Source organism: Eulemur rufifrons, chromosome 16, assembly GCF_041146395.1.
Source record: "Eulemur rufifrons isolate Redbay chromosome 16, OSU_ERuf_1, whole genome shotgun sequence".
NCBI lineage: Eukaryota > Metazoa > Chordata > Mammalia > Primates > Lemuridae > Eulemur > Eulemur rufifrons.
This window is the reverse complement of record NC_090998.1, coordinates 31,844,067-31,860,493: the sequence shown is the minus strand read 5'-3', so window position 1 is coordinate 31,860,493 and position 16,427 is coordinate 31,844,067. Positions and strand designations below refer to the sequence as shown.

At 33.4% G+C, this 16,427-nt stretch overlaps 1 protein-coding gene across 4 annotated transcripts in view; it reads right to left on the bottom strand.

The window, feature by feature from the left end:
* Positions 1-16,427, bottom strand: part of CNTN1 (contactin 1) — a 342,876-nt gene that overhangs the window by 109,738 nt on the left and 216,711 nt on the right. For all 4 annotated transcript variants that reach the window (XM_069489731.1, XM_069489734.1, XM_069489735.1 and 1 more), the window contains 7 exons: positions 15,903-16,002; positions 15,567-15,748; positions 12,603-12,727; positions 11,818-11,935; positions 9,418-9,568; positions 5,791-5,918; positions 5,300-5,475 (listed from right to left, as the gene is read on the bottom strand). In XM_069489731.1, coding sequence (XP_069345832.1) covers positions 5,300-5,475; positions 5,791-5,918; positions 9,418-9,568; positions 11,818-11,935; positions 12,603-12,727; positions 15,567-15,748; positions 15,903-16,002 — 980 coding nt within the window. The remainder of the gene's footprint in view (positions 1-5,299; positions 5,476-5,790; positions 5,919-9,417; positions 9,569-11,817; positions 11,936-12,602; positions 12,728-15,566; positions 15,749-15,902; positions 16,003-16,427) is intronic.

Here is a 16,427-nt window from a genome sequence, read left to right as displayed (position 1 = left end):
TTCAACAGTACAGTTTTATAGTAATTCAAATACTTGGAGAATTATTAATATTCAAATAGACACAGACATGAATATTAACCAAAAGATAAAAAAATCAAAGTAGTGAAGATCACTGGGTTGGCAATCACAATAACTGACTTCAAATCCTCCCAGGGCCACTAGCAAGTTGTATCATTACTTGGGGCTAGTTAACTTTTCTAATACTGAGTTTCTTCTCCTTGAAAATTGAGAAAAATCACAATAATATGTACTCCATAGAGACTGCTATAAAGATCAACTGATAAATGCTTAAAAAGCATTTAATCCAACACGGGCTAAACCGTAAGCATTCAATAAATCTCGGCCATTATTACTTCTCCATTGTCTTCAGCAATGAAATACTTAGAATTTTGTTTTTTATTTTTATTTGTATTTTTTTTCCTAGGACTTAGTATCCAGTACAGCAAGCAATGCAAGAATTACATTGTGAAAAATGAGATCTTTTACCAGAAAAAAAAAAAAAAAAACTTGTCTGGCAAAAGTTTCTGGAATTTTCAATAGGACATGATTGCTCTATTATGAAAAGTGTTACTAATAACCACTTACAATATACCAGATCTTGTGCCAAGCGTTTTATAGGCATGCTCTCATTTAATCCTCACAAAAATACTATGAACTAACCAGTTTTGTGAACCCAATAAAGTAACCTGAATGAAGTAAATGAATGAGTAATAACATTTTACAGAGGGGCGTTTTAAGGCATAGAGAGCTTTAATCCCTGGATCAGAGTCACAGAATAAGAAGTGAAAAATGCAGCCCAGAGCCCAGGGCTGGTTGCTGCAGAACTTCTGAACCATTCAGATGATATTTATGAATTCATACCAGACATGCAATAACTTCTTGCAGAATTATGATTAAAATATTTATTTATAATAAGAGAATAAGAAAAATATATATATTATATTTAAAATATATATTAGTGGCAATCACCAGAATTAGGACAGTTGAGAAACTCATGTAGTTAACTAAGATGATGCCTCTGATAAGAAGAATATTGTCAAACAGTTGAAAGAAAAATGACTCGAAGTTGATGTCAAAAATTGAGTGGCTATTGAAAAATAATTTCAACAGATCAGGTCCCACAATGAAAGAGAATAAAATGTTATATCACAAATACATATTTTTTGATAGATGGTCTTGAGTACTTTCTAGAACAAGAGAGGCTATAAATTAAATTAATTAAATTAATAAGTAAAATGACTTTGCCTTTTGAACTTAGTCTAAGGGAGTAAGTAGCTATTGAATTGGAAAGTCAAAACAGAAGCCATTATATAATTGGACTTGAAAAACTTATGACTATTTGCCACATAACATTAATAGAATAAAAGAATGGCAGATAAACTGCTTCAATAGTTTATTGTTTCAAAGCTTCAAATCTATTAAATTTCTGATTCATACATATATTCTTATCCCCTATGCATGAGTTCAGGTTCAAATTAAATATTTACTGGTCATGATTCTATAATAACACTCAGTGAATATTTATTGAATAAATAAAAGAATAAATGATATGGCAGGTAAACTCTAGGTATTTAACTTCTTAATGTTTTTCTATAATCAGTATCAAGTTTTTAATTACAGCCTTAAAATTAAAAGTTACATTTAAAAAATTAATCCAAAAGAATTTTACATAAAGTGGGATTATTTAATATAATGGCAATGTTATTTTTACTTTTTGGTGCTCATCATAAATTCTTAAAGAAATGTACTTCCTTAAAAATGTATAGTTACTATATTCCCTGATATTTACGTGACCCTAATTGGAAAAAGTATAAAAAACACATTTTAAAAGCACCCACAATTTCACAACTTATTCATAAGTATGGGCAACTGAGTTTGTTTAATTTCGTAAAGGAAAGCTTCAAGTCCCAAATTACCCAGGCTGTGAAATTTGAAATCTTAAACAAGGGTGCCACTTAGTGGTCAAAATCAAGAATAGCAAGCCAAAATCAAAACATACTGAATACAACTTATTATTGAAGCTAAACTGGAAAATGAAAACAGGTTCTTGAAATAAAAATGTTAAAATTTTGATTTCTATTATTCCTTTATTAATTAAAACTTATTATTACTTTGTAGCAATTAAAATTATTAAAACATGATCATAATATTAGTTTTGATAATTGTGATGGCTAACAAATCATTTACATATGAATTTGAAACTCACAGGCCGTCTCTGATTTATTTTGGATTGGTGTCTGTGTTTGTCATATTCAGTGTTTTGTTTGCCCTACTATCACTGTGCCTGTTTGTGGCATGTGCTCAGTATAGATTTTTTAATGAACAGATGCTTTTCAATCATTGAAATGTTGCCAGAATTAAGTAAAATACCAAAACATTATTTAAGAAGCCAATACTGAAATTTTTGTCTGTGAAATTTTGAACAGACAAATGCAGTTGCAAATGTGTCTTCCTTCACATTTGCCATCCACAAAACCTGCTGTCCCCATTGTTTTCATTCACTAAGCTTTATGTAGAAAAGAGCCACTCCTTGTGAGAATGGTCTATTAATAAGCCCAGAAGCAATTACTAGCCATTAGGAATATCTTCTCAAAGGTAGATCAAACATTTATGGTGTTTTCACTTAAATGTTGCATGATGTATTTATCAGTGAAGTCTGACTTTGAAGTTTGCCCTAAAAGAGAAGGCACCAGGAAAGCTTTATTGTCTTTTGTAGGTTCAAAACACAGAATTGAGTTTAATAATTTATTTTAAAATAATTATTCTTATCTGGTTTTTTTTAATTTAGAGAATTGAATCCACCTATCCATCTACTAAGTGCTAACAATGTGCATTTGATATTTTTATTCAGTTAAGTTGCATATTTAGCCAGTTGAGTAGGTTTTCTATCTCAGGTAGATCATATTTGATAGAACGAGCTAAAACCTAAATTGGTGAGGTTGGGCCTGGAGTCGGGACTCTGCCCTGGATTAGCAGAGGGGCAGCTATGTGAACTCTGTAGCTATCATCTGCAAAGGGAGAGACTGCACAGGGGACCACAGGGCCTTTTACACTGTTATGGTATAATTTATTATTTATTTCTTAATTAGCATTCCAGTTATTTCTTTATTTTCCTTTTTTAAAATCACTGAGCTCGCTCTTTCTTTCTCTCTTTCCTCCTTTCTTTCTTTTCTTCTTGCCTTCCTTTTTCTTAAATTCTTTTTTTGTTGTTGCAAAATGTTATTATGTGCAACCTAGTACAATGTAACTATTATTTTAGAGAACATAAGTAGGCTCTAAATATGAAGTTTCCACATAATTAGTGCAATTTATTTCCCCAAATCTATTTACATAGACTCCACTGCAGGTACTAAGGAACTATTTTATAAACTATGGTTGTCAGATTTCCAGGCTGTATTTTTAAGATTATTTAATTTATAACACCAAATTTCTTTCAATTTCAAACATCTATTTCTTTTTTTAAAAAGTAAGATCTCTGTTTAGCTCACTTTTTCCCCTTAAAATGAGTGGCATTTACTTTTCTTGCAATACAAAACACAACTTGGAGAATGTTGGGCATGTTTATATTAAGCACATCAAAATAGTTTCAGACATATAACAAAAAAAAATCACATGCTATAATGTCAAAATACAAAATTTATTGTTCTCTGCCAATTCTCAGTTGTTATTTTTTAAAGTGTCTTGGTTCAAAAACCAAAACATAATTAGTAGGTTTATTGTAGATTTATAGTTATTGCTATACCAGGTAATTAAAAAGATACAGTTATAGCTAGACCAGTTAAATTAAAAAGAACTGGAATTACAGTTAACATACATAAGGTATTAACACTGATACTGCCTCAATAGTTGCTCATGTGCATTTATCTAATAAAAATGTAAAAAAAAAAAAAATCCCTATCCAGTTAAAACCAGTCTTATTCGACTAAAAGCTTGCTTTAGCTTTCTTTAAACTTCAAAATATTAATTAAGGGGGTACAAGTGTTTTTGTTACATGGATACTTTTAGCTTTTTTTAAAGTGGAAAGTTTTATAAGAGTTAAAAAAAAGGCCGGGCGCGGTGGCTCACGCCTGTAATCCTAGCACTCTGGGAGGCCGAGGCGGGTGGATTGCTCAAGGTCAGGAGTTCGAGACCAGCCTGAGCAAGACCCCGTCTCTACTAAAAATAGAAAGACATTATATGGACAACTAAAAATCTATATAGAAAAAATTAGCCGGGCATAGTGGCGCATGCCTGTAGTCCCAGCTACTCGGGAGGCTGAGGCAGTAGGATCGCTTAAGCCGAGGAGTCTGAGGTTGCTGTGAGCTAGACTGACGCCACGGCACTCACTCTAGCCTGGGCAACAAAGTGAGACTCTGTCTCAACAAAAAAAAAAAAAAAAAAAAAGAGTTAAAAAAAAAAAAGAGCTGGAGAATTTGAAAGCATAACATTATAATCTATACATATCAATCTTCCAATTTTATATGACTTAAAAAAACCTTGATACCCTGAGTTCATTCAAGCTTCTGTTTCTACGTTAATAGCTAACTTCTAAAATTAAAGTTTTCTTAATTCACCATTTGTTCTAAATAGGTCTTTAGGCTCCTAAATAGTTGTCTTTCTAGAGAAGAGGCAGGCAGGGGCCAGTGAGTATTTGCTTTTCAAATCCACTGTAACTTAGACAGCCTGTCAAGACACCAGTGACGTTCCTCTGCAAGTTGTTGTTCCTACATTACTTCCCAACATTTTCCTTCTATTTTATTTATTTCCACACCTTGACTCCCTATATCACTATTTTTAATTATAGGATTTGTAGTATGTATACTTTCCAATTCTTAAAATATATCCATTTAACCCTCTTCAAATCAGAGAAACTAGTTCTCCAAATCATCCAACATACATATTTTGTCTGTTTCTTACCCTCAAAGCATAAAATAAATGCTTTAAAGTATCGTTATAACAAAGTATAAGTTCTATGCACTTACTTCATTTAAAGTAAAAGTGAAGGCACTAGAACCTAGACCACATATATGCTATAGTACATAGCAATGCAAATATTGTTTAATAATTAAGGGGGGAAATGTACGTAAAGCCCAATGAATATTCATTGATTAATATCTCTACCAAAATCTTTGGGTTAGCCATTTCAGAAAGGTTCAAGAATACTACAGTTAATATGAGGAGAATCATGAAAAGCTTTCTTGCCTGTTTTCTGGTCTCATGAAAAAATAAAATCATATGAAATATGATTATAGTGATGGAAGTTTCAATGAAGGCACAGGAATCATTGAGGTGTTAATAAGACGAAACATAAAACACATACCATAAAATTCCTCTGGTAATGAATATTCTCTCTGTTAAAATCGATCACATAGCCGTTGAAGGACCAAACAAATGTGAGATCCAAGGCAGGATCAAAGGACGCAGCACACTGCATGGTGGCATTTTCTCCAACAGTGATATCAGCATTGATTGGGGCCAATATAATTCGCGTGGGATCTATACATTTTTAAATAAAAGAGTAAAGCAAAATTCAAGAAAATATAAGACACCATATTATCTGGTGTATTAAAAGAATAAAGTCCAGTATATTTTGGTTTCTCTGTGCAAAGGAATAAGATGATGTTTTCACATCCAAATTACAGGAACAATTTCATCAAGCAAGAGACTTGCCCACAACGCTTTTGAAATAGAAACTTATCAATGCATGGACTGTTTTAGAGGCTTAGTGCAGAATCGCATGTCTTTTAATACATTAGAAATTAAGCACCATATAAAACTTTAAAATACAACATTAATCAAATGGTTTCTTACCTGTGATAACAAGAGTCCCAGTGCTATTAGCTTTTCCTCTATTATTTTCTGCAAAGCATGTATAGACACCGCCATCATTCCTTGTAATGTTATTGATTTCCAAGCTACCATCTTCCCAAATGAGTATTCTATTGAAATAAAAATTAAATAATTCACAAAATTGATTTAGTAAAACACATTCTTATTGTATGTCATACATGAGAGAAACTGATATCTTTTTATTATTACATTTTATACAAATCATATGGCAAGAGAACTTTTTTAAAGTTGAAACATTTTATCATTTTATAATATTCTTTATATATTACATTATAAAAAATATTATAATATTAAAATATTATAATATATAATTTTTATATTTTAATTTAAATTTTAAATTTTATATTTTAATATTATAATATTCATTATGATATTATAATATTCTTTCTCAGCATTGACAATTTGTTTTAGAAAGCCATCTTCATCTTTTTTTTGAACTAATACAGTAGTCTTCTAACTGACCTCCCACTATGGGACAGGCTCAAACCAGCCATAGGCCTGAAAGAAATGAGCCCAGGTCTTCTATGTAACCTCAGGATTTCAACTGAGACTTCAAAGTTAGGATAGACTGTCAATTTCACTGGTACAGAGAAATATAAACATTTTATTTTCAGAAAGTTTAAAAAATATATATTTAAAAACCTCCCTTAGTAATAGCTTCTATAACAAATTAACATTTAGGAAATTCTTTTTTAAACATAACCTAAATCTCTCATATTGCTCATATTTCCCTGCCTGTCTGCCTTTTCTCTAGGGGTTGGAGACCAAAAACTCACTAAGTTTTATTACATAGCAACTCATACTTAGATTCAACATTGGATTGCCTGTCATTGGATTTTTACTTTCTTTAAATGTACTATTTTCAAAATTTTAAATTGTCTTTGAAGATTTGCACAAAACATACACACATATATTTTATTTTAAAGGCAGAATCTGATAAAAGAAAAATACTATTTATCTACCTTATTAATACAAATCTCCATATAAGAAAATATCAAAAGTTCCACTAATAATATATTCCAGAATTTCCTTTCCCTTCTTTAACTATCCAGTACCAACTTAAAGCTCATTTCAGAATACTTTTTGTTCTTGAAAAAGAAATGCATCATCAAAATAATATAACAATAAAAGGCTATTCTCCCATTGACTGTTCTTAGCCACAGACTGCTCTCAGCCAATGACTGAGCATGGGAGGAAATTTAAAGCAGACCTGGTCCTGGAGGAAATTCCTCTGATGGGAATTTTTAATTGGAAGACTCTCTGCAGTGGCCTTACTGTACTCTCGTAGAACTTCTCTGCACTCCAAGTCATTTCTTTTTTCCCTCTTTCCCTCCTTCATCTGGGATCAGACCTGCATCTCAGTCAAATAGCTCTCCCAGCCTCCACCCCGCTTCCTCTCTATTTTCTCTGCCACGCATTGCCATTAATAAATTTCTTACATGGCTAATCCTGTCCTGGCAGCTACATCTTGGAGGACATGTACCAACACAGTGCCAGTATTAATGTGCCACACTTTTTCTCACTAAGCTCTCACAGAAGACCTTAGCCAAATTTCCACTCCCCTCCCATTTAATTATTTTGCAAGCAAAGTAATGAAAATTACAGTCAAGTAGCAGTGGAAAAACAATGACAATTCTTTCTAGAATCCACACTAATATTTTTAGTTTATTTATTTATGTTAGCTCTCAATTGATCTATATTATCTTTAAAGGGTATACATACTTCCTGTGTCATTCATCTCATTTATACTTTCGGGCATCTCTCCTTTGACATTAAAATTACTTTTTAGTAAGAATAGTGAAGGAACTTTCTTTGTTTTTTTTTTTTTGTAGTAATGCTCCTTATTCTTAAATCAATGTAGATTAACCTCATTACTTTTTAGTAAGAATAGTGAAGGAACTTTCTTTGTTTTTGTTTTTTTTTTTTGTAGTAATGCTCCTTATTCTTAAATCAATGTAGATTAACCTCTTAACATCCTATCCTTATTTCCAGATAATCTGATATATCAGCAGTCAAACAAACTAGTAATAATATGGTCTAAACTGGCTACCTTATTGTTGCCAAAATTACTCCAGGACTCTGGAGTAGAAAAGAATCATGGAGATCCCCTTCCATGATGGCTCAGATAAAGGTCACTTTAGAGTTGATAGTATTGACAACTAAATTAATTCTGTTAGTTACAAAGAAGTTCTGTTGGAGAAAGTATATCATTTGAGTCCAAAATAAAATCATGAAATTGAGAACTTAATTACAAGTTATCAAGATGCGTAGCTCCTCCCTACTGAGTGCAAATATTGTATAAGCCACTCGATAGGCCACTAATCAGGCACAGAAAAACTCTGCTAGGTGGAACTATTTTTTGTAATTACAGTCATCAAAATGAGATTATTTTATGCTTAAAGATCATTATTTACTTATTCCTTGGATATTATTTTTCAAAATAAATACAAAAAATTTGTTTAACTTTTATACATACTATTTTACAACATTCAAACATATTCGTATGTGACTACTACATTGAGATATTAATGAATTAAAGTAATGAGAAAAAGTTGAATTTGTAGACTCTTTCATCAAGGAAGTAATGTAATTTGATTTCAAAGGCTTTAAGATATTATTTGAACACATTGATATTCAGGAAAAACAAATCCATGAAACATGTTACTGGGAAATCCTTGTTGGAGAAGCCCATGACATTGATCTTCATCAGAATCAGAGCAAATTCTATGATCAAAAAGAGAGAGCCAATGGTGGGGCCCATGGGAGTAGCACATAGACATGGGTATGCCCTTTGATTACAGATTCTGTTCCTTTTAAGACAAATCACTTCAGTTTAAGTTCTTACAATTTCTTATGCATCCTGTACTTTCTTGCCTTAGGGCCTTTGCACCTACTGTCCTCACTTCTGGAGTACACCACCACCCCAACCTCCACATTCTATTCCTCCTGTTTTCCATCCTAGCTTTCTCCTCCTCATACTTTAGTAATCAGTGTAACTTCTAGGAAACCCATAAAAACTATTCAATGTGGCTTTTCTATAGATAATCTATGCAAGTTGAACACTGTTTTTGTGTTTTGTCCCAAAGCCACTAAAACATCGGTAGATGGCCCACTTATTAGGAAGATGATGAGAATATCCTGTTCATTTAAAGATGGGAAGAGATGATTTGCACTTTGAAGTCACCTTTTTATTCTCCTACCAGATATTTAATAGGCTAGTTGCATAAAATTAAATAAAATATGAATGGATATATTCAACAGATGCCCTTGTTAGGAAAAAGAAATTAGAGAGATACTATTTTATTCCCCAATGTTTATTAGTTGTTTGGCCTTGGGCAGTTCATAAAAAAAATCTCTGAGCCTCAATTTTCTAAATTCCTCATAAATTATAGAATCCTAAAAACTGAACCTTGATTATAATGGATAATAACAGGGATGAGCAGTATTTCTGTTCATCTTCTTTTCCATCTTCTGTGGAAAAGTATTGGAACAAATAACATTTACATTGCTAGTATGAAAACAAGTCTTCTACAAAATAAGCTTTCCCAAATAGTTAATTGCAATTGGATTTCTAGTTTTTAAACTGACCTGCTACCATTGACAAGCCACTCTGTCCCTTTACTCCATGAAAACTTTGGTTTCGGTGCAGCTTTAGGTTTGCATTCAATGATCACCCTTCCTCCTTTGGCAGCCAGGATCTTTTTCTTCATAGGATTCATTTCAAAAGTTGGAGCCAAAGCTAAAAGGAAAGCAAATTATTACTTTTCTCTTTTTGTTAATCAAGCGTCAACACAAAGCCTTCTGTATTATGTTAGCAGCATCTTTTTTTATTCCCTTTTGATTAGTAAATAGAAAGGATTAAGCTCAGTAAACATAATCAGCAGTGACCAATTGACATTCCACATTCAATACTTTTTTCTTTTATTCAATAACTTTTACATGTCATAAAATTCGCCCAATTCAAATGTATGGTTCTTGATGATAACTGGATTATTATAAACTTTAATTATAATAAAATATTGTATATACATTTACTTTAAAAGTAACATCTAATTCAATTGTTTTGACTCAATTGCAAAAGGAGAGTGAAGGGAAAGGTTGGAGGGGTCTGGGCAGCCCCATACACGCTGACACACAGTCATAGCTGGCCCTCCCAGCCACACTTTGGATGAATTATCCCCAGTTTATAAATGAGAAGATTAAAATCTGTTAAGATTATATAATTTGGAAAAGGTGCCACAGGCAGCAACAGGTGGGATTCAGATTTGAATCATTTCCTATCTTATTTCTTTAGTGTCACTCAATTTGTAGTGACACCAATGTTTTAAAGAGTTTCCTTTTGGTGCAGCAAGAATAAAACTGGCCGCCTTGAGACATTGCTTTATCTTTTCAGTAACTAGTTCTAGAAGAGAAAGCCGACTCTCTGGATTCATTACTTAGAATGTGACTAAACCTGGTGACAACTCTTTCACATAACATGAAAGGGACATGATACAGTAAGGCCTTAGTAAAGTAACTGTAATAAAAATAAGTACAGTAGTTGTAATGAAAAATCTTAGAGATGTTTCCGGTGTAAAGTGGAGAAGTTTAATGGATGTACTGGATGAGGAAAGAGTTGTGGTGGACTCTGTCATTCTTTAAAACAGAGAATCTTTGAGCACACAAGATGTGAGTGTGGGGCAAGAGGAGGAACTCAGTTTCAGACATGCTGAGCTTGGGTTATCTGTGGGGTTACCCAGATGAGCATTTCTACTAGGAAGTATTTATTTTGAGTCTGAAGATGAGGATAAATATCTGGGCCAGAGATATCAATTATGGATCACTGATAGTTAATGAGAGGAGAAGAAGTTAACTGGGAATTTAAAAATAAAAATAATAAGAATCCAGGAATAATACTATAGAATATGTAAAGGGATAGGTGAAAGAAAATGGAATGGAACCACAGGAATGGTTCTGGGAGAGAGCAGGACTTCTAGGCAGGCAGAGGAGGGTGTGAAAAAGGGACAATGAAGGAGACAGAGAAGAAATGATCTGGGTGGTATAAGAGCTTGGAGTCACCGAAGACAAGAGATGCCAGTTCAAGAATAAAACAGGACTAAAAGGAGAGGCAGCTGGAAGGAATATGTACACACACACACACACACACACAGAAGAAGCTGTATTGGCAGCTGGTTGATACCAAACATCACGGGAAGTGAAAATGAATGAATATAGGGCAAAAAGGTAAAGGGATTGTTTCAATTTTGAATAGAACAAATACTTCCTCCTCTGGATAAAGAGTATTGAAAAGGCAAATATAATGAAGATATAGCGTTGGGTAAGGTATGAGAAGTTAAAATACTTTATGTCAAAGGGTTTAAGTTTTCATGGAGAGTAAGAAGACAATATGAAAGCAGGAGTCAGGGCGAGGTAAGGGACTTGAGGAATGTCTCAAAGGTGGTGGATAGCAAGTGTAGGGTGTGAGACCCAGGAACTGAGAATGTCCCAAAAGTGCTAAAGACTCATCTGAGGCTGGATCACATGTAGCGTTTTAGCATCAGCCTTTACTGTTATGTGATTGGGCAGGCAGTGTTTAGCTGCCCTGGCATAGGAGACGAGAAGACTTTTCAAAATTGGCAAGTATAAATTTTGCCTTTTTGCCTTTGTCATTTAAAATATGTTAAAAAACATTTTATTCCATGTTGGTTCAACTTTATTATAGAGTTCATCTTCTTAGATAAAAATAAAAGGATGCAATTTCATGAAATATGTAGTTGGAATTTTCAGCCAACATAAGGAAATTTTAAAGAGTTACTGTTTCTCTACTTAAATGTTCTTCAGTGAAAAGAAAAATAATACTCTTCCATTCCAGACTGCATATATGAAGTTTTTAACTTTGGAAATTAAAGAAAGTAATGTAAAATCATAGGTGACCTATGGATATGCTATCATCTTTTTATATATTGTTTTCTTGATGAATGTTTAACAGAAATTAGCAATGATACTGACCCAAGATCTTCAGCTCAGCATTTGCGTAAATGGCTCCATGTGTGTTTTCAGCTATGCACTGATACATTCCAGCATTGTCAAAAGTCACGTCGTATAGTCTCAATTCCCCTTTATGATACTGAAAAGAATAAAGTGAAACACATATTCTCAATAAATGTTAATAGAAATGCTTTCATTTAGGTTTGGGCTTATTTGTTTTTTAATTTAGATACACTATGTTTACCTGCCCCCACTGTAACCTAAGATGAGTCAAGTGGGATTTCATGGCATGGGGAAGTAAAACCCACTTACCATGCCCAAAGGCTCTTGTTCTATTCATCCTACAGAGCTGAGAGTCCACCTTTCCCCTCTTGGACCAGCTGGGAGATTACAGTGGGAAGCAGAGAAGGGTCCCACTGCTGCTACTTGTCCCCAGGGCTAAAGGTAGGACTTAGAGCTTCACTCTTACCTCTGTTTCTGTGGGGTTCAGGAAAATAGTGGCAAGAAAAAGAGGACAGTATCAGGTAGTGGAGATGGATGAGTAGGAAGAGGGCGGAAAAGTGGAACAAAGGAAAAAATAAGGAGAGAAAGAGAGAAGGTAGAGTAAGATTACAGGAAGTTGTTTAAACTGAAAGAAGATACTTTATGTTCAGTTTCTTGTTTGCTTTTTGTTTTAGGAAGCTTTCATATTTCAGGGCCCAAGTACCCTTACTCTGTTGGCTCTCCTGCTAAATTTATCCCAGGACCACCCTGAAATGTTGCTTGAACATGGACTCAGGACCAGCCAAGCACTTGAACATACGTACCGCATATCCATTTTTCAGCCATCGGATTGTAGGGATGGGCTTCCCTGTGGCCACACAAGGCCAGTAGAGATCACTGCCTATGTCCACCTCTGTGTCATTGATATGTTCTACCCACTCAGGAAATGCTAAAAAGTAAGGAAAATTATAAATGTTAAATGTGAGTCTCAATATCCCTCATAATCTCAACAGTATGAATATTACATTTAGTTAATCTTATTCTGAAGAATACATCAGATAGTGTGTGTGTCCTGAAATCAATGTTAGAGCCATTAAAATTGTATTTGCATAGGTTTGTATCCTTTGAAAACCCTACATTATCACAGCATGAGGTAACTATAACTCAATTAGCAATTATTTTCCTATTTGTAAACCATGTTTGTTGAGAAATTATTCATGATTAGCACTAAAATAATTGATTTTTCATTCATAATATAAACCTTTCAAATCTGCCAAAATGGCAATTGAAGTTTTAAAGAATTATACCTCAATTCAATATAACATCATCTCTTAAGCTTTTAGATAAAGATTCAGATTATTTCCCACTCACTCAGGTATACATTATCTTTATTTTGATGAAACTTTCAGCTAGTGGCCACTGTGACATCTTACTGTATGACTAAAAAAATGACTTGGACACTTAAATACTCTTTCCATATTAGAAATTACATATAGTAGCTATGGTTGGTGAAATCCATGCTTGAGTAAAATTGATCTTGCTTTCATTATTTGATCTGATCTACTTGATAGCTAAAGAAAAATCTATGAAAATGAGACAATGCTAGAAATTTCCTCAAACAAAAAATATTTCTAGAGAACAAATGAACAATCTGATGATCTTTTCGAGTATTTCAGCTAAGTAGTCCAAATAGATGCAGATAAATAAATTAACATAAAATAAGAAGGAGGTAGGAGGAGAGAATCCTGAGTGCAGAGTAACATTTTATTTAATTTTCTTTTAAAATGAGAACTTGTCTTTATTTTATGGCAAAGGTAATATGCAAATCATGCAGAAAGTATTTAACATGTATATATATGAAAACATCTATATACATATTTTATAGCATATATAAATAGTACATTTTTTTATTTATTATTATATTTGAGACATATGGAGATAATTTTAAAAAGTTGAATACTGGTAAATATGTTAATGTTAATTGATAAAGGTTTTATTCTGTATACAATCTTTAGCAACATATAATACAAGAAAATCAGCACCTTTCCTGCCTTGGCCTCACATGGGTTACACAGACATGTGACATTATCAATGAGAAGAATAAATAATTGAATCTGCTTGACACATTCTATATATAGTTTAACTATGTAATCTTCTGGCGATTTCATTAGACCTAAAGATAAAACTTAGTATGCCTCATCAGTAAAGGAGAAATAATAGTTCCCTTAAATTACCTCAAATAAATATCTGTTCTATTACTTTCATTCCTCTAAGGTACCAGATATTAGACAAGTCAGAAGTCTACTCTGCTGAGAATGTGTAGTGTAGTTTTCTTAATATGTTGAATAAAAACAGATCTATAAGCTTTAGAAACCTGGTAGAAAGTGGTAGTTTTACTTCAAAAATTTAAGAGATCTTTACCAGAATTTTCTTCCCCTCAGGAGTCCACTGCATGTACATCTGATTGTATCAAGTTAATGTTACTGGGGCATTGGATATGTAAGTCTGAAGTTCAGGGGAATTATCTGGATTAGAGTTTTCAGAGTACAGAGTGTGTACAAAGCCATGATCATGGATGAGATCATAAATTGGGCAACTAAAATAAAGAAGAGATTCAAAGACCGAACCCTGCTCACCCCAATGTTAGAAAGGCATGGAGTTAGGAGGAGACAGCAAGGGAGAATGAGAGGGGTGTACAGGAAACTAGTAAAGTATGGGTTCTAGACGCCAAGTACGGAAAGTGGATCGTGGAGGAGGGAGGAACCAACTGTGGCCACTAGGACTGTTAGATCAGACAAGATAAAACTGAGAATTGATCGTCAGCTTTAGCAACATGGATTGCTGGTGTTGCAGGTAACCACAAGAAGAAAGGTTTCAGTGGAGAGATGGAGATGAAAATCAAATTGTAGCGCATTTAAGAGAGAAGAAATTTGAAGATAGTGACAACACTTTCAGAGAGTGTGGATGAATCGGTCAAGATTTTTATTACTTTTTGGGAAAGACAGAAAGAAGAGAAATAGGGCAGTAGCCAGAGTTAAAAATCAATAATCTTGCAAAAGCCCTAGATGTTTATTCAGTGGTGACCTGCCAGGTTCATGCTGTGGAGCATTATGGAGATTATTTCAGCCTGAACAGTTTCCGGTGTGGCCTGAAAAAAATTCTGTCTTCCCAGATATAAGTTTCTTTTAAAATGTGAAAATAAAATGCTTGTACCAAGATAATTTTGTCAAAGAAAAGTGATTCCTTGGACCAGTTGTTCTCAAAGTGTAGTTCCAGGACCAATAGTATTGGCATCTCCTAGGAACTTCTTAGAAATACAAATTCATGAACCACTAGTAGATCTTCTGAATCAAAAATTCTGAGGGTGCAGCCCAGCAATATGTGTTTTAACAAGCCTTCTAGGTGATTTTTATGCAAATTAAAGTTTGCAAACTACTGGTCTACAATATGTCATAACACATACGTTTTTCTATAAATAAAAAGGCATTAAAAAAAGAAAATGATAAAGTGAGTGAACAAGCTACATTAATTGTATGTTCTGAAAACTAGCAAGAATGCTACCATGGATTCATTGCTCTTAACTATAATACCAAAGGAATAATTATAATTCTATAATTCATAGTTGTTACTTAGACATAAGATAAATATGTCATCCTTCTGCATGATGCCATCCATATACATCACTGCTTTTAAAACTATTAATCATTATGTAGTTGCTTTTCAAGTATGCAAATGGTTCTAAATAAGAGATTTATGAAATTTATATAAACTCAAAATAATATACCTACCTTGAACATAAATTCTTGCCTGATGTTTATCCTTTCCTCTAATGTTCTCAGCCTCACATTCATATAAGCCTTCATCTTCCAGCTGAATATTGAAGATCTTGAGGACAGCTCCAGAGGTGCTGATCTCAGCAGTACTTGGCATTGGTTCTAGGACCTTCCGCCATCGGATATCAGGAACAGGACTTTAAACAGAAGATACAAGTGCTAAAGGTCCACAACTCTTAAAAGAAAATTACTTTATGTTTATAGCTAAATAGTTAAAGCATTTATTTCCTAAAATGGTACAAAAATTAAAATGTCTCTATATATGTTAATGAAAAGTTTAAGTATACTTACTTTCCAAGCGCAAAACACTCTAAAGTCACATTTTGACCCATCAATGCATATATGTCCTTGAACTGAACTACGATATCAGCAGGATATGGTTTTGTTGTTCCTAATATTAGGAGAAGCACAAACATCCACTAATTATTAAGCACAATAGTGTTCTTTTTAACACTGATTTCTATAGGATTAGAACTGCTTCAATATGGAATGCTTTTCTCAGTGTGGGTACTGGTCATGTCACAATGTATAGACTTGTTTATTTATACACAGCACATATGTACGTATACAGTATAACTTCATCAAGCATTTCAATAATATCGGCTTATTCTGACAGCTGCATAACCAATCTGACTCAATTCACTAAAAAACTTCAAGAAGTCTTTAGGGAGCATAAAATGTGTGTAAACATTGTGATCGGCACTGTATGGGGCTCAGGAAGGTAGAAAAAGACAAAAGGAAATGAAGGATAAGGAAAGGGAAAAAGCAGAAAAGAAAGAGTCAAGGCAAGAAAAGAGGAAGAAAAGAAGAAATGTC